The 19,505-nt window shown below is 40.0% G+C and overlaps 1 protein-coding gene across 15 annotated transcripts in view; it reads left to right on the forward strand.

The window, feature by feature from the left end:
* TACC2 (transforming acidic coiled-coil containing protein 2) overlaps positions 1-19,505 on the forward strand; it is a 308,555-nt gene that overhangs the window by 225,150 nt on the left and 63,900 nt on the right. For all 15 annotated transcript variants that reach the window (XM_069099132.1, XM_069099136.1, XM_069099131.1 and 12 more), the window contains one exon: positions 5,914-6,050. In XM_069099132.1, the coding sequence (XP_068955233.1) occupies positions 5,914-6,050 (137 nt within the window). The remainder of the gene's footprint in view (positions 1-5,913; positions 6,051-19,505) is intronic.

Raw genomic sequence — 19,505 nt, forward strand, 5'->3', positions numbered from 1 at the left:
TCAATAATCATAGCAACCCTGTAAGGTAGATGCTCTTATCATTCCCATTTTACAACTGAGAAAACTGAGTGTCAGAGGAGTTAAGTGACTTGCCCATGGACACACAGCTAATAAGTGTCAAAGTCAGGATCACACCTTAGGTTGTCCTGACTCCAAGTCCAGGGCTGTGTCAATGAAATGAGAAACATTTGTAAAGTGCTTAGCACAGTGACATTTTTTGTTGTTACTTAGTTGTTTCAGTTGGGTTTGACTCTTTATGACCCAATTTGGAATTTTCTTGGCAAAGATACCAGGGTGGTTTGCCATTTCCTTTTCCAGATGAGGAAAGTGAGGCAAATAGGGTTAGTGACTTGTCCAGGGTCACATAGCTATTAAGTGTCTGAGGCTGGATATGAATTAATGAAGATGAGTCTTTGTGACTTCAGGCCTGGCACTTCTCCCACTCCACCATCTTGCTGCCCCACAGTGCCATAGTACATACTGAATAAATGCCTGTTCCCTTCCCCTTTTCTGTGTCCATTGTGATTCATTAGCAATACCTTCTATTATTTAATATGCATGAACCGCTATGTGTTTTGCTAATGATATTGCTGTTTCAGGGAAAGTTATGCTATGTTGGGTTTTAATTTGGCTAAAATTATATTCATGAATTAGCTAATATCTACATATACTTTCTAGATATTATTTTCTTCAACAAAGTTCTATTGTGATGTCTCATTAGTGGTGGCAATTCTTGCTTCTTGAAGTCAATGCCAGTGAAAGCTAAGTTGAGAGGTTGGTACAGCTTTGAACATAAGTAGGAGAATGGCTTATTTGTCATATGAAAGTACAGAGAGGGTCAGTACCAAAAGCCTGGTCGTCTGGTGGTGGTGTTTTCCCCTTCTTTTCATAATAGCAGCTGCTTACTAAGGCATGGGGGGGTTGCAATCTACCTCTGGAGGAAGTTTCAAAACTAATGAAGTTATTTTTTTGTGTTAAAATATGCCACCTACATAGCAAACACTCTATCCATACATTTGTAAACTGATGTCATTATAATCTGGAAAAGTTACATGGCTGTATACCTCTCTGAGACACGAGCAGTCCCGCCAACTTCAATCTTGGCAAATGAAGTCCACCTCATTTTGAAGCTACAAGAGAACATTGTTTTTCTAGTAGGGGAAATAAAAATGACTGTTTCTGTGCTGTTGGGACTCACAAATGCTGCTGTATTTTTATGTACAGACTCATTGTGGGTGGAACACGGAGATTCCTGGTCTTGAAATACATTTTTGAGCACAAGGCCATTGAATACTAAAAAACAGCTCATTTAAAAAGCTGCCATCCACTTCTTCTAATTAACTTGCTCTCTGCTACCCAGAGAGTTTGCCGAAATGTGCAGGAGTTTATGCTTGGAAACAAAGAGTGAACTGAAAGAAGTTGATGCAGTGCTAATCATTGATAGTGGCAAAGTGTTTTTGCCAGGAAGTTGGAGTAAACTAGCAGCAGGAACTATAACTTGTATCCTTCTGGCCCCTGACAGGACTCTATGCAGGTATTGTGATGGATGGGCACCTCGAGGACATGGTCTAGGCAGCTGCAGGAGCACAGATCTCATTGGAATTCAACAGAGACACGAAAGGGCAGCCACCCCATTGCCACTCGAGTTTTTAAGAAAGAACCAGGGTCCTTTGTACTCCCGATAACAACATGCTGCTGAACCAGAGGGAGACAGAAGCAAATGTAATAGGATACACATTCTTTGCTCAGGCTTCTGCAGGTGCAGAGTGGTATAAAGGCATCTAAGAACCTAGATAAGTCCAGGAAATTGGTAACTGGGGTAACAGTTAAAATTGTAGAGGTCACCCACCCCAACATTGGGGAAATCTAAAGACTTGTGGATTCTGTAGAAGGCAAACAGTAAAGGCATTAGTTGGCTGGGGTGGGGGGGGCATTTTCTTCAGACGAGATGGCTTTTGCTTCCTGCCATGTGTGGTCTCCCATCGAGTGGGCAGGTTGGATGTGGACGGCTGTAAGAAGCAATGGAGATTTCTTAGTCCTGCAGGGAATCTTGGGAAGGAGGCAAGTTGGTTCTTTCTATCAGGTCACTTTTCTAATCTGTTGTTATTGTGTGCCACAGGTCTGTAAGAATGGAATGTGACTTAGGGACAGACATAAAGAGGAACCCTGCAGTGTGGATATTGAGTTTCAGTATGTAAAGCAAGTTTTCTTTTTGGGTCTCAATGTTGTGACTACTTTGTATTTTTTTTTCCTACAGGTAAAAAAGTTAAAAAAAATTTTTTCCGTTACCTTGACTGCGATCATAGATCAGGAGATGGAAGGGACGTTGGAGACTGTCCAGTTCAACATCCTTATTTATAGATGAGGAAACTGAGGGCAAGGGAAGGGGAAGTGATGTTCCCAAAGTCACTCAATTAGTAGGTGTTAGAGGTGGGATTTGAACTCAGTGTCTCAGACTCCAAAATCAGTTTGTTTTACATTGCACCACCCTGTCTCAAAGTACAGCAGATAGAATACAATATATATTTACTAAACATCTATTGGATACTCCTGGGCCAAGTTCTGAACAAAAACAAAGTTTAGATAAGACTTGTTCCTTACCCTCAAGGAGTTAGAATCTGCTACATCTGGTCCATGATCATTCTGTGTGGTCTGTAGGCTGGTCTCTTTTGGTATTGATATGTTTATAAAAAGAGGTCATCTCTCCTTTTGTTTCTGATATGAATTAAGGATTCACATGTGCATTTAAAAAAATTTCCATTTCCTTCTTCCCATTCCTATTCTGAAGTGTTTTGTTTTCTTTTGTTTTATTATTTTTAATGGTGTTAACTAGAAGACACTTTAGAAGGTAGAGGGAGTAGAGAATTCCTTTGCCTTGCTCAATTGGTCAATAAACTGAATGTTCTGGGACCCATTACTTTCCTTTGGCATTGGGTAATATAGATTCTGACTTAAAAAACATTAATTTCTCTGTCTCAATCCTTCCATTATTGCTTTGGCTAGGTAATCATGGAAATTGTTGGGAGCACAGAATTTTGACATCTAAAGAGCAGAAAAATAAAGAGTCAAAACTTGTTCACTGTTGGCATTAGAATCAGGTCAGATCATCCAAACAGCAAATATTGAGTGCCACTTGTGGTTAAGATGTTCCAGGTGATGTAAAGGAATATAAGAGGCCATACAGTCTTACCAGGGAGATAAGACATAGAAAATAATACTTCAAGGACCTATATGACTTTGCCGAGTGTGAGTCAGAACAGATGATATATAATCTTATATATATATATATATAATATATATAATCTTGTATAATATTATACACACACACACACACACACACATATATAATCTTTATAATCTTAAAGAGAGACTGCCCAGGGCCCAGAGACCATTGTTGCAAAACTACTCAGTCCATTGGAAGCAAGGATTGAATCCAACTCTAGAGTTCAGATCATTATTCTGCCAATATTCTATATTGTCCGTACAAATATGTGACAAGGACCAAATGAATGATAACAAACAAAAAATATTTTGAAGTTCATGGAAGAGTCAGATTATTGTGAGCTATAGTGGGTTTGTGAAAGATTTTAGGGAAGATACCAGAAGACCTGAAGTCATTATCTACTCTGTTTCCTATTGCTTGTGTGACCTTGGTTGCTTCTCATCTCTGGGTCTCAGTTTCCTCATCTGCAAAGAGAAGGACTTAGAGGCTTTATAAGACTGCTTCTAGCTTCAGTTCCTATGCTCCTGTGACATGGGACTTGAGCTTTGGCTCTTAGGGACTGACTGGTCTGCCTAGGTTATTACTGTGGACTGGGTTTGGGCAACCTGGTTGAGTAGATGAAATGGGAGACATGAAAGCTGATGTTAGCACTTGACTCTCTTGCTGCCATAATATTAGGCTGACCTGTGACGCGTCATTGAGCACAGGGCCAAGCACTGTTAAGAACTTCATAAATGCTTTTTTTGTTGATATAAATGACTTGGGGGATTCATTCTTGTAGGTTAAGACAAGATATTGACAGTAGTATGGACAGTGAACCAGAGTGCTTTGTGCAGCATTGGGAATTCCACTAGGGAGGGATTGTGCATAAAGTACTTTTTGTACTTTATTCTCTTTTAACCAAGGGCAGCACTCTTAATGCTCTTCAGTAAAATAGTTACTCTTTTCATTTCAAAGTGTAGCCACTTTGGACATGCACTCACAGTGGTTTTGTGTTTGAGTGGAAACCTACTTTGACAGTGAAATTCCATGTGAACATTTTGACCACACCTTTCTGCCTTTTATTGTGTCTGGGTAAACCTTTGTGCTTTGAATTTGTAACCATGGGGGTCTTCTTAGAGTCTAGAAACCTCTTGGTCTTACATTATGCTTGTACCCTAGAAGAAATGCTCCCTGGAACACACACACACAAACACATACACATACACACACACACGCGCGCGCACACACACACACACACACACCCTTTTATTCTTTCTGTGTCTGTTTCCATTACTCTTTTCCAAGAAATGTTCCTAATGTTCATTAAAAAGACCTCATTGTATTTCCTTTCCATGTAAAGCTGGGAAACTCACATCTCAAGTAGAATTGAGTTGAAAGTGGGTATTCATTGAAAAAAAGGGCTATGTAAAATCTGAAATGATGATATTCTTCCTTAAGCATCCTGCAAAATGAGTTTATTTATTTTTACCCTATATCCAGCCTTATTGGAAACTGAGAAACTTATCCAAAGGTTAATCACTGAAAGCAGCAAACATTTATTAAGCCCCAGTTATTTATCAGATTCTGTACTAGAAACTGGGGTATGAAGAAAAAAAAATAAAACCATCCTTTTCCTCAAAGAGCTTACATTTTATTAGTCAGATCACCTCCTAATTGATCTCCCCACCTGACTTCAAATCTTTCCCTATTTCGTAATCTGTCCCCTACAAAGCTGCCAATGTAATTTTCTTAAACCACAGTTCTGACTGTGACCCTGCCTCTGCCCCATGCTCATCTACCTCCCCACCCACTCAATAAATTCTAGTGACTACTTTTCATCTCTAAGATCAAATATAAACTCTTTGTTTGGTGTTTAAAGCCCTTCACCGCCTGATTCTAACTTGTCTTTTCAGTGTTTTTACATTCACATTTCATATATACTATGATCCATGTACTTTCATATACACCAGGATCCACCCAAACTGGTCTTCTTTATATGTGGCCCTCCATGTTTCTTCTCTGTGCCATTACAAAGGCTGTCCCACATTTTCACCTCCTCCTCTTGGAAAGGTTAGTTTTCCTCAAGGCTCAGCCAAAATGCCGCTTTTTACATGAAACCTTTCCTGATTCCCCCCAACCTCCTCCTCCCCACCCCTTGTGATAGTAGCTGGTGCCTTCCCCCAAAATTATGTTATATTTATTTTTAAACATACCAGTACATGTTATTACACACATATACATACAATTATAATAATCTACTAGCTATTTTACTTCTTTCTTTGCCTTCTCATCTCTTAGTACAGTGGCACATTTTGCTGTTTAGTTATTTTTTCAGTCATATCTGACTGTGTTCCTGACCCCATTTGGGGTTTTCATGTCAAAGACACTGGAGTGGTTTGCCATGTCCTTTTCCAGCTCATTCTACAGATGAGGAAACTGAGGCAAAGTTAAGTGACTTGCCCAGGGTCACACAGTTAGTAAGTGTCTGAGGCCAGATTTGAACTCAGGAAGATGAGCCTTCCTGACTCCAGGCATGGCACTCTATGGACTGTGCCATCTAGCTGCCCCAGTGGCACTTGGTGTGTGTTTATTAAATGCTTGTTAATTGATAGATTTTGTTGGAAAGCTCCATTGTTTACTAAAGTTGCTGTGAAACTCTCCCATCTGAACCATTTATGAAAATCAATTCCTTTTCTCTGTTTTGTCAGGAGTTCTGACTCAGAAGAAGCATTTGAGACTCCAGAATCGACAACTCCTGTCAAAGCCCCTCCAGCCCCACCACCTCCACCTCCAGAAATCATCACAGAGCAAGAAATCAGACCACAGCCACCCCCAGAAGACCCAGGTAATGAAAGTAACTGATGGTTAGGATTGCTCAGGAGGGAGGGTTTTTAGGGACTCAACCTCGTAATGGTTAATTCCAAAAAGAAAGGACTCTAATATTGCACTTGAGGACTTGGCTAGAATTGAACACCAAACCCCAGGAGTTCATTTATATCCTTACGAGGTAACGGAATGTAATCTGAGCTCTTTTTGCAACCTGGACCATGAAATCGACCTTTTTTTTTTTTTGTTTAGGGATAAATGTGAGGAGAGTTTGAGCTTCATGCATTTTTAATACAATTAAGTGCACAGTGAGTTAAAACATCAAATTATTTGATCCAAGACATTGACTTTACCCATTTGTAGAGGCCTTAAAAAATTCTAGTGAAATCACTCATTGAACTGAGGATGTAGTCTGTGGGAGAGAAAGGGATTTGGAGATTAAAGACAAGAGAAGGAAATATAGGGCTGAAAAGGGCTCAGAAAGAACGTTTAAGAGAGTAATATCCCAGTGTGGTCTCTGTTCACTGACTAACCCCCTATTTTCTATTATGTTTCTGATATCTTCTCTCATTCGTTCTCTTCTAATTATGTGTTAAAATGTGGACAGAGATGTGTTAATTCCAGATGTTGATATCACTGGCCCAGACCATCATCCTATGACCTAGTGCTGGTCATGTTAAATCCATATCCTTGTATCTGAATTTCTCTTTGCTAGCAGGAACTTTGATGTGTATCTGGCATACTCAGAAGACTCTTTATTTGGGGAAATTGAAGGAGGAAGGAAATGCCAAAAGTGAGCACATCATACTGATTTAGGAAAATGTTGAACCCCAGAATAAAATTGAGTCTTCACCTAGGTATTGGTTTTACAAAAAGATGTAGTTCCATTTTGGATGTGTAGGTCGTCTCAGCAAGCCATTGTTTTAAAAGCAATCGATAGCAGGCAGTGCTTTGTTCTTGAACAAATATACTTCCCTGGGCTCATGAGTAAGGGGAAAAAATCAAGGGAAACCCACTGCCTTTGCTGGTGTCAAAAAAATGCCTCAAGGAGTGTTATAAGATGACAAATGCAATTTTAATACTCTTGCCAGCAGGTTCTCTTCAGCAGTATCAATCAAGCAACAGGAGTATCTAGATACACTTAGCAAATTTGAAATCTTGTTCTCAAAAAGTGGGCAATTTCTTTTTATTTATTTGATTGTGAAGTGGGAAAGAAATCTGTAGGAATTCTTCTATTTCCCTTTTGTAAAAACAGATCTACTTTTGTATTTTCCATCAATAATAAAACTCATGGGGAAAAAACTGAATGGCACTTAATGTGAATTATTAAAAAAAAAACTATTCAACACTTAGCTTTTCATGGAAAATTTACTGTGTGCCAAGCATTTTGTAGTCTGTTGATCAAAGGTGGAATTAAAATGAAAGTGTTATTTTTTGAATTTATAAGTTTTGCTCATGAAAATGCACGGTATAATTCAGAAAAGGATTAGGAGGAAGGCTACAGCATATCAAGCATCTCATATATGTTTCATCTCAACAGAAAAATCTAAATCCCACGGAAATATACACGTGTGTATGAATGCAACATTTTTAGTCATATATCAAAACTACATTTTGTAGAGATTTTAGAGAATTGTAGAGCTAGAGATTTAGTAGAATGTTAGAGATCATCTGATATAATCCTTTAATTTGCAGGTGAAGAAACTGAGGCCTAGGGGAATGAAAGGCCTTGGTCCAGCATCACTTAAGATACCGACAGAGTTGTGATCAAAACCTTGGCTTGTCCAACTCTCAGGGGCTCAGAGATCTTTCCAACGCTCTAGTTGCACTATTTGTCTTTTTCTCTTTTTTTGTAAATTTTTAAATTTTAAACAAATACAAAATAAGAAAAGGAAAAAAAAATTGCCATGTGCACAGCAGAACATGAGAGGATTCAATGTATAAAGCAATAAAATTCCATTTCAAGAAAGCCTATATAATAAATACTACACATTGTGTTCAGAGCTGTCCGTCTTTCCTTTGCTTCCTTTAGGTTTTATTTTGTTCTCTGCTGGGCACTTTTTACTTTGTTCTTTTTTTCTCTTCCTCTTCCCTCCTCCCCCAAGAATGCCACAGTCAAGCATGGAAATATACACACAATACATATGTATGTACACATATATGCATATGCAAACACACACACACAAACATATATAGATATATATATACACATACATAGATATCGATAATCATACACATATATACTCATATACATTCATATGCATCTATGTAAGACTGCACTATCATTGTTTGTGTTCTCTCTCTCTGAATGTGGATAACATCTTCCTTCTTAAGTCCAAGTTTTTCCATATTTTTCTAAGTCCACCAACCATCATTTCCTACACCATATCAATATTCTAAACTTATACCCTTTAGTTATTTTAAATAGTCTAAAATATTTGTCTTTTTCTTGAGGCAGTTAGGTAGCACAATCCATAGAGTGCTAGAGCTGTAATTTAAAAAGATCTGAGTTCAAATCCTGCATGAGGATTTGATCAGATGTGGAAACTGAGGCAAGTGATGTGGTTTGACACAAGGAGTCAGTGACAGAGGAGGAGATAGAAGTCAGATCTCTTGACTCACAGATTAGCTGCCTTTCCTCTCTGAAGTACAGACATTTCTTTGTTAGAAATTTGTCTTTTCGTGATATAGAATACTTGATGTAGAAATGGATGCCAACATGCCTTACTACAAAGTATTGCAAAGCAGCTTTCTGTTTGGTTGGCTAAAGGAAAGGAAGCACTTTTAATGGAAAACTATGTCAATGGAGGGTCAGGAAAGGAAAATTTTATTTACTTTTTTTGGGGGGGGAGGGGGAAGGCAGGGCAATTGGGGTTAAGTGACTTGTCCAAAGTCACATGGCTAGTAAGTGTTAAGCGTCTGAGGCCAGATTTGAACTCAGGTCCTCCTGATACAGGGCTGGTGCTCTATTCACTGCACCACGTAGCCGCCCCTTATCATTTACTTTTTTAAACTATCAGAATCGCTACTGAATCTTACTGAAAGAGCAGTTTTACAGAAAGGCCAGAGATCTCTACCCAGAAGACTTCAGTTTTCTATCAAAGGTCTATCAAACAATTCCCTTTAACATAAGTTGAGCCAACATGCTATACTTGTATTTCCTAGGACAGTTTCTATGGTGCATAATATTTAGGGTCCATTCCTCATTCGTTGGTTATCCTTGGGCTAGTCATAGTCTGCCTCAGGGACTTGGTTTCTTCATCTGTAAAATGAGGGAATTGGGTTAGATGATCTTAATGGTTGGCTCTAGGTCCAAGAGCCTTTGAATCTCTGCAATTGATTCTTTGATAGGATCGCTCGTGAGTAGAGGCTTTGAACCATTTTCTGTTCAGACTGGTGAAGCCTATATTCCCGTTCTCAGATTCATAACTGAAATAAGTGAAAAAATCAAGCTGTAATGTTTTTCACATTCAGATTTACAGACGCTCTAAAATCTTTCCATGAACTCCTTGGGGATCCATATATCCCAGGTTAAGAATCCCTGCTACAAAGAAAGGACAAGGCCATGTGCCAAACTCAGTTAGGAGTTGACTAAATAAATTACAGTAATCTAATGTCTTGCATCTGTACGGTGCTGTACAGTTTTATAAATGCTTTTGCAGATGTTACTTCATTTCAAAATGATAATAGCCCAGGGTATCGGTATTATTACGCTGCTGTACAGATGAAGGAAACTGAATCTCCAAGAGATAAAGTGATTTGTCCAAGGCCACACAATTATTAAATGGTAAGCTAGGACTTACAGTCAGGTTTCCCATCTTGTAGTTCTTTGCTTTTCTCCATATACCAGGCTAGTTCCATCAAGCAATTTCAGTGTGGCCAGAGTGAAGGTCAAGGTATCTCCTAAAAGCCAGTGACCCTGACCTTGCCGATAAAACAGTGATTAGTGAAGCAGAGGAGTGCCAAGGTGAGGGGCAGACATGTTGTCACAGATGAAAAGATAATCGAGGCTAAGGCAGAGAGGGTGATTTATTCAGATGGTCTCATTCTGCCACATGATGTCATTCTTGGCACAGCAGACCCCAACTGTGAGCTAGTGGAGATAAACCTTCTTAATCTTGTCACACTCAGATTATGTCTAGTAACTGTCAGGCTGTTCACCTCATCCATCCCAGGACCCTGCCCACCACAAATGCTCCCTAAGCTTGAAGTGTGAGGGAGCATGAAGCCTATGAGTAAGATTAATATTCTTTTTGTAGTTAAGTCTGGAAGTTGTAGGGTTGATCAGGTCCTAGCTTTAGGAATGCTATGGTAATCACAACAAACACAATATTTTTAACCAGAAACCTATTTCTTACTGTGGATTTAGAGTACCCTGAGAAAGGTTTCTACTCACCCTCAATCCCAGCAACCCTATCCAGAATTGTGTTAATAGGGGACATAACTCAGATCTCCAGCTTTGTATATAATTACATGACAAGATTTCAAGTGGTTAACATTTTAGGAATGCAAGATCCTTTCCACTTGACCCCTTGGTCCATTGATAAAGCATCCTAAGACAAGGGAATGTCATCTTAGGAGTGGTACCTTGTGAAGGGGAGGAATGGGGGATGGAGGTGGTGATTATTTTTTAAGGAATATTTGGAATCTGATGACTTGGGTTTGAATCCTAGTCTTAGTTCCTGTTGGACAAATCATGTAACCTCTCTGGGCCACCTGTAAAATGATACGGAACTAGGTGATCTTTCAGTTATCAGTCCTCTGATTCTATGTTCACTTGATGATTAAGTCATGGGCCCAAATTGCAAGGTGCTAAAAGTGATTTAAGCAAGATAGAATAGGACTATGGAACTTTATTGAATGAATGATGAACAAACAGCATTCAGTGGAAATCAGCCTCCCCACAAATCTGTTTTCACTAGGCTCACTGACTTCTGAGATCCATTGTAGACACTACCAAAAGCCCATGTGCCCAGAACTGTGCACTGAGAACTGAAATCTTATGTCCCCTTTCCTGGGACATTCTTGCATGATACCCCTTAGTGGGGAGGTTGGGGATTAGGAGAAAATGGCAATAAAAGCATCCTACCTCATACTCCTTACTGTATGACCCTGAGCAAATCCCCTAGCCTTTCTCAGCCTCAGTTGCCTTATCTGTAAAAGGGGGATGATAATAGCGGCTATTTCATAGGGTGATAATGGGAATCAAAATTTATATATATTTGCAAACTTTAAGCACTATATAGATATTAGCCATTGTTATTATCTTTAGGAACGATTGAGGATCAGTACTAAATCTGCCACATTTAGGCTCTGAGCTTGTCCATGGGCTACTAATCTATTATACCAACACCCACCACACCCCCCTTACAGGTATTATAGACATGGATCTTATAAGGATAGGGATTTGCCTGGGTTCTGAAAGATGGAGGCAGATTCAGGGTAAGGTAAAGCCAAGTAGAAGCACCTTATTAGCTTAATGAATTTGCATGCTGATCAAAAACAGAGATGATGTCCATTTATATACCATGATTGTCCCTCACCCTTCCACCCATGCAATTGGGCCTGACTCCTTCAGTAATTCAGAAAGTGCTTCCAACAGCAGAGGGATGGCAGTTTCACGGGACAGTCTTCACGAGTTTCTGTGGCCCCAAATTCATTACATGGTAGTTTAACCTTCCAATGATGAACCTCTTGGAACTGGCTTCCTTATGACCCATAATAGGTTCTTATGATCCATAATAGTGGTGGTTTTTAACACTAAGTATTCTGTTAGCTATCCTCAAATGCTATAGTGAAGCAGGCCTCCTTGAGTTCTTCAGGGGCATTCTTGCCCTTAGTAATTAGCAGAGAGGGCAGTAAGTATCTACTAGCAGTGTTCCACGGTGAGAGTTGGATTGTAAGGAAAGCTGAGCACCACAGACTACGTGCGTTCGAATTGTGCTGGTGAAGACTTTTGAGAGTCCTTTAGACAGCAAGTCAATACTTACAGAAATTAATTCAGACAATTCATTGGAAGGACAGATACTGAAGCTGAAGCTTAAATTCTTTGGTTACACAGTGAGAAGACAGGACTCATTTGAAAAAACCCCAATGTTGGGAAAGATTGAAAGCCAAAGGAAGAGGGGACGGCAGATGATGAGGTGGATAGAGAGTGTAATGGAAACAATGAATGTGAAATTGGATAGACTTTGAGAGATAGTGAAGGATAGAAAGGTCTGGTGCACTATGGTTCATGGGATTATGAAGATTTAGACATAACTCAATGACTGAACCACAACCACAACATACCTATGACCTTGTCCATCTTACAGATATTCCAGAGTCAGCATTTCAGTAGGAATGGGGAAAGGATAAGGGCAAAAGGGTGCAGAATTAAAGTCCTGTATTTTAAAATGAAATTTTTGGAATGGGTGCTAAAGGGTTTAACTCCCTCCATCCAAAGGGAATGAGGTTTATTCCTTGACTTTATCTATAAACCTTGGTCATCTCCCATACATCATAAAAACTTGTTGGACAGCACTATGGCATGGTTTAATCATTAAAAACATTGACTCCAAAGCCCATTTTACCTCTGTCTTTTCTCTGTATTAGGGTTTTTGAGGTTTATATATGTTCCTGAAACCTTGCCCTCACCAGTTTATGAAAGATGATGGCCCACCAGAGCACCAACAATATTCCCAGTGGCTTTCAGGTTTTTTTAATGCCCCTGTAATCTAATTGATTTATAGAGTGTGACCACAGAGTACAAAGACCCCGATTCCTTTTCATGAATAAATAGTACAGGGAGATCCCATTTCCATACACGTTGTTGTTCTCTGATGTTTTTTTTTTTTTTACCAAAGAATTGGGACATTTAATGGGTCATAAGGCATAGTACTCAGTGTACCATCCATTGGTGTCCCTGAAGGAGATGAAGAGGGGTTAGGTGCCCAACGGGGCTCTTGCTGAAGTAGGATGAGGGGTAGGCAGTTTCCATTAGAGAGGGACAAAAGGAGAGACAGGTTAATTATGGTGAGTGAAGAATTTACATTTTATGACCTTGTTAATATGTATATGTGGACTGTATGACATCCTTACACTATTCTGATTTATTGCATTAAAGCAAAACTTCAAATAACACCCACCAAGGTTGTCTCCCCTCTGTGGGTTGGCCCTTTGATCATCGATGCTTTTTACCTACTACCATTAAATCTGGAGCCAAGCCAGCACCCGACACAGTCATGACTGTTTTAGTACTTTGTTCCACAAAGGTTATTCTGACCCCAGAGTGGGAGCAATGGATGGAAGATGCAAAGAGGCAGTTTTAAGTTTGATAAGGGAAAAGCATTTTCCCCCCTAACAGTTAGAACCAAAGTGGCATCAGTTGCCTCAGGAGAGAGTGGGTTCTCCTTCACTGGAGATCAAAGGGTGAATCACCAGTTGCTGGGAATGTTGTTTAATGGGGATATTTGTATTGAAGTAGATGGCCTCTGAGGTCCCTTCCATCTCTGTAATTCTGTTTAGAATGTGTTGCTAGTTAGGGGAGTAGATAGAGCTCTGGACTTGGAGTTGAGAAGACCTGAGTTCAAATTCTGCCACTGCCACTAATTAGTTGTGTGACCCCTGGGCAAGTCAATTACCCTGGTCTGACTCAGTTTCCTCATCTATAAATTGGGGCTAATAATGCCTACCTCCTAGCATTGTGAGGACTAAATGACAGTTTTTATAAAGTGTCTTGCAAACCTCATAGTGCTATATATGAAAGTCGTCATTGTTAAAATTGTTCATTATTCGCCATGGAGCTCCTCCTTTCTGTCTTTTTATTTGGTTCTTTGGTGGCTGCATTATCTCATCCTCATGATTACTCCCTTCATGCATGCTGGTTGCAGCCCATTTATACCACATCTCCTGTTGCCTGTGACCTCCCATAAATCCTCTATAAAGGTCCTGTCCATTCTGCTGGAAGCCTTCCTCTGAGCCTCTATTTCACAGATATCAGTGAAGAACTCTGGTCATACGTCTTTTATCTCTTCTTCCCTACATGACTAGTCTACCTTTCTCCAAATGTTCTTTTCACTGCGGATCTCTAATTACCACTTCTAGAGAAATCATTGTTTGTCATATGCTGCTGTTGAGTTGGTATACAACCCATTAAACTCAGAAGTAACCCCCTCAAATTGCCCATTATGCTTTTTTTCTCACCCAAAACCTGTTCTTAGAAATTATCTGAACCTTATTTACTTAAGATGTAAATGATTGATAACAGCTCACAATGCCATGGGTGGAGAGAGATCTGTATTTAAACTAGAATCAAAACTTTTGCTAAGGAGGGAGCTCTTTGGGTAGATTTTTAGCCATTCCCAAGTAGAGATGGAGAAATATTCTTTGTGGGCCATTACCTGCCCCCCATTACTGTGGGTTCCCAAGTATATCCCTTTCCCCATCCCCACACACTCCCTCTGCCTTTCTGCTTTGGAGGATCTGGCCTCCTCATTTCCACTGACTGGTGAGACCAGGTGCATTTGGGGATATATACCTGTCTGTAAGATTTATGGTTCTATTCACCCCAGTCTGCTGTTAATGAACCAGTTGTTCCCTTCCTAGCTTTAACATTCTGTGGTCTCGTAGCACTAAGGAAGGACTTATTAGTGAGCAGGCAGCCAGAAGGGAAATGGAGAGAATGTCTTTGCCCCAGCTGTCCCATGTGCCCAGGAGGCCGGATCACACATTTCACCTGTCACAGAGACTCAGGGAATGCTATCTCTAGCGCTATTCTTTCATTGCTTCGAAGGCTATGATTATCAATTATGATTATGATTATCAATAACCCAAAGCTATACCAATGGAATTTCTGGGGGATGCTGGACATGAATACAAAACCAGTACCAACATGATGACCTCCATTTACCTCAGAAATAGCTAGCATTTATATTGAGCTTTAAGGTTTGTAAAGTTTATTTATTTGGCTATTACAAATGGCTGCTATGAATATATTTGGACAGACCTTTTTTTTCTTCTTGCTAGCATTTTTAAGGTACGTTCCCAATAGTAGGGTTATTGGGGGGTGCCTACAGTATCATAGAATTGGAGAGCTAAAGAGAAAGTCCAAGCCTCTCACTTTACAGATGGGGAAACTGGACTGCAGAGAAATTAATAGGCTTGCTCAGGGTCACTGAACTGCTCATTGGCAGACCCAGCACCAGGACCTGGGACCCTTGACTTCAGGACTATTACTCTTTCAACAAACACTACGCTTTGGATAGAATTGAACACTAGATTTTGGGTCAGTGAAATATTGCGACCAAGTAGAAGTCAATTGTCAAAAAAAAAATGGATTTATGTGATATGTATGTAGATCACTTCTGTGACTCTTGATCAAATGCACAATCCTGTTCCTGCAAGTGGTCTATTGTAGGAAAGGTGAGAAGATCAGCTGGTCAGAAGAGCTCTAATTAACAGCAATTGGAGGGTGATGGATGTCACCATTGGAGAAAAGAAAAAAAAATCAATCAGATTACATGAGTTACACCTTATTAGCATTGAATAAAATAGAGTAGAAATTGGGGCTTAACTTTGTTCTTTTTCCCAGGCTTCCTGTACGTTTTCCAAAAATTTGAAATTAACCACACACTTTACATCAAGTCATAAATATTTATTTCATATGCTGTTCATCTCCAGATATAGAGGTGATTGGAGTGCAAATTCAGGCATATTTCTTTCTTTTTCTTTTTTGGGCATGACTAACACAAGGATTTGTCTCGCTTAACTATACATATTTGTAACAGGTTTTATTTTTCAATAGGAGGAGGGAAAGGTAGGAGGAAAAAAATTCAGGACTGAAAAAAAAATAGAATTAAAAACATTTTTTTTTCTGGTGGCAGAAAATCTCCGACTAATGTTTCAGAATGTGAGCTTCATAAACTGGCTCATTCATCAGGTTTAGCTAGCAATCTCTACCTAGAGCAGAAGGCATTTATGACAAAAGGAAAAGGCACACCACAGAATGTCAGCTCCTTGAAAGCTGGGATCTGTGAGATCAGTGAGAGAGAGAGAGAGAGAGAGAGAGAGAGAGAGAGTGTGTGTGTGTGTGTGTGTGTGTGTGTGTGTGTGTGTGTGTGTGTGTGTGAACTCAGTCTAGCGCAGTATCTGGCATGTAGTTGGTACCTGGGGGAAAAATTCTTTCTTTCAGTCTTTCAGCCAGTATTGGTTAAGCATATACCAGCCCCTGTGCTGCTACAAGGAGATAAAGTCAATATGCATGGGTGTTTGTTGAGGGTATTGATCAGGAACTGGGCATCAAACTCTGACACTCTTGTTTAGAATTGCATTTAGAATGCCACGGTTTAAATTTCCATTTTTATAAGGACATCTCAGAGTGGAAGCTAGGTGGCACAGTGGATACGATTTCTAGTTAGGAAGACATGATTCCAGTTCTGCCTCAGACACTTTCGCTAGCTGTATCACCCTGGGCAAGACACTTTCTGAACCTCAATTTCCTCATCTGTAAAATGGTAATATTAGTAACACCTACATCATTGTGTCCATTGTCATGAGAATCATGGGTTAACGTTAGTAAAGCCCTTTGCAAACCCTAAAGTCCCATGTAATTGCTAGTTAGTCTTATGTGTTGCATCTAAACAAAATATTAATAGGTCATTAATACATTAAAATGAAGCATTTAGAGTGACATCCTCCGAGCATTGCTAGTCACACATTTAAAATGTGTTTCGTAGTATATGATGACTTAATTAATGGGTGTCAGGTCCAGACAAGAAAATCATGGCCAGCTGCTTGAGCAGCCACTTTGATATTGGGCCAATTGTAATATCTGCTAAGCACTGTGTGATTCAGAGATGCATCGTACTTTCAGGGGGTCCTAGATGCCTCCTTCACATCTCTTCACCTGTCTGGCTCTCAATCATATTTCATTTTTCCTACCTTATTCAACAAACATCTATTAAGCACCTTGCTAGACAGTGGGAGAAAATTCCATATTTATTAAGCACCTACTGTGTGCCAAGAACTGTGCTAAATGCTGGTAATATAAATAAGAAAAGAAAGACAGTCCCTACACTCAAATGTTGAGGTCAGATTTTGGGAGAGTAGTTTGGGTGTAAAAGAATTCACTTAAGACCTTCTCTGTAGCCATTGGGAGCTTTATTATGTGAAAGCTGCACTGGCCTCCTCAGCAAAAAAGCTAAGTGAAACCCCGATCTTTGGGGGAGTTATGCTTATATAGAGGTTTCAGAATGATGATGTAGTTTTAGAGGTTTTGATGGGGGTTAAAGATGAAAGACATAGGACAAGAAAGGCTTTTATGACATAAGATGAAGGAAAAAAGGGAATTCTTTATGGTTTAAGGATTTAAGGACAGGGCAGGGGGACACAGTTTAAAGATTAAAGGCCAGGGGAAACACAGAATAAGGGAGACAAAAGCAATTCTTTTGATACGGACTAAGGAGAAATTTTATGGTATTTTAAAATAAGGGGGGATAGGACTTTAGGATGCCCTCAGGTTACAGAATAAGCTACAGGGCTTCCCAAAGTACTGGAAAAAAAACCCTTAATATTCTGCTTAACCCTTAGGGCACCATTTATATCTACAAGGAGCTTACAGTCTAATGGGGTAAGACAATATAAGATAAAGCTGGAATGGGGAGAGGGAACAGGACACCAGAAGTAACTGGTTTGGGGCATCTTGTTCCATGGAGTTGAGGCCAAACAAAGCTGCCGAGGCAAAGTAGAGTGATACTTTAAGTTCAGGTTCTGCTCTCCATAAAGGAAGGCTTTGGGTGGAGTTTAGTGCTCTGCCTTCTAGCCCTCCAGTCAGAACAGAAAGGAGACTGGAAGTTGAGAAGGTATGGAGTGTATCCAGGGTTGAGTAAAACATAATAAAGAAGAGATTTCTGGTGATCAGCTAATCCTGGGAGGGGCTTCTTGTCACTAAGACCAAGCCAAATTGTAGAGTTTACTATCATAGAAAAAGACACAAATACAGATGAGGTGCAAAATGAAATGCTACCCTCTGCATCTGACCTTCAGAGACCACCCTTCCCCATCTCTTCCCCTGAATTCATTCAGATTTGGACATCCCCACCCCCCACCCCGCTCCCGGGGCTCTGCTGTCTGATCAGTGAGTACAAATTCACATACCTACTAAAGCTAGCCATCCCTAGACCATGTTTCATATCCCATCCAATCACCCACTATGGGAAACTTGTTCTGTCACTGTATGTGGTTTATTTTCCCATCCTCCCATGCCCCAACTCCCAACTTTTTACCTCTTGCTATAAGGGAATATTAATGAAATCAGTATGACAGTGACCTCAGGAAAGGGCATGACAATCAAATGCCTGCCCCATGAATCCAATCCCAGTCACTTTGACTCCCCAGCCCAGAACTCCTTTGGCTGAACACCCCCCTTCATAGATGTTGTCTCGGCATAGGACAGCTCAAGCTCCTTAGGGCCAAAGGCTGTGTCCCTTAGTATTTGTAACCCCAGTGCTTGGCACATAATCAGCTCTTGATAAATGCTTATTCATTCATTCATATCCAAGATCTAGGCCGGAGGGAAAGCTTTGTATAGGGAATAGCAATTTGAATTGAATTAATGCTTCAGTAGGCAAAAAAAGACCCTCAGCCTTCTGAAGCAAAGTAAACAAAGGAAAAGGTGTTTAAGAATGTGGTTCACCTTTGGATTGCAGAGAACAATCCATTCTGACTGGAAAACAATGAGCACATAGCTGCTTGGCAGGTCTGCTTCCTTTCTGTCTGATCACTGGCCCAGGACTACTCATTGCTTCTTCCTTACCTTTGCTAATGTTCCTTTCACTAATATGCTCTCCTGTGGCTTGCCTGTCTAGACAACAAATATTAGAGGCAAGTGTCCTATGAAAGGAAAAAGAAGGAAGGAAGGAAGGAGAAGAGAAAAAGATAGAAAAGAAAGAAAAAGAGAGAAAAAAGAAAGAAAGGAGAGGGGAAATAAAAAGAAAGAGAAAGAACAGAGCTCACAAATTGTAAGCTAGTGAGTTGACTCCAATTCCTGGTAAAAGTAAATAATATATTATTAAAGGGCAGTGAGTAAATATCTAGAAAAAAGAAGCCTTGATCGGAGAAAACCAGAATGGTTTCAACAAGAACAAACCTCACCAGCCTAATCTCCTTTACTTTCTTGACAGGGTCATCAAAGTGGCAGGTCAGGGGAATGTTACACAATTTACCTTGCTTCTAGCAAAAGCATATGATAAAGTCTCGTGCTACTCTTGTAGAAAAGATGGAGAGAGATGAATACCCTTAGGTGAACTCACTAATGTCTAAACCAGGGGTGCGAAACCTTTGAGCTCGAGGCCACATGTGGCCCTCTAGGTCATCCTTAAGTGCCACCCTTTGACTGAATCTAAACTTAACAGCCCATATCTAAACAGTTACACTCTAGGAGTGGTGATTGGTATGTGATTCAGTATCACTTAAAAAGAAGGGAGGTCCATATAGT

The sequence above is a fragment of the Petaurus breviceps genome, unplaced genomic scaffold (assembly GCF_028583685.1).
Source record: "Petaurus breviceps papuanus isolate PSGF00001 unplaced genomic scaffold, PetGlider_PUasm1.0 37, whole genome shotgun sequence".
NCBI lineage: Eukaryota > Metazoa > Chordata > Mammalia > Diprotodontia > Petauridae > Petaurus > Petaurus breviceps.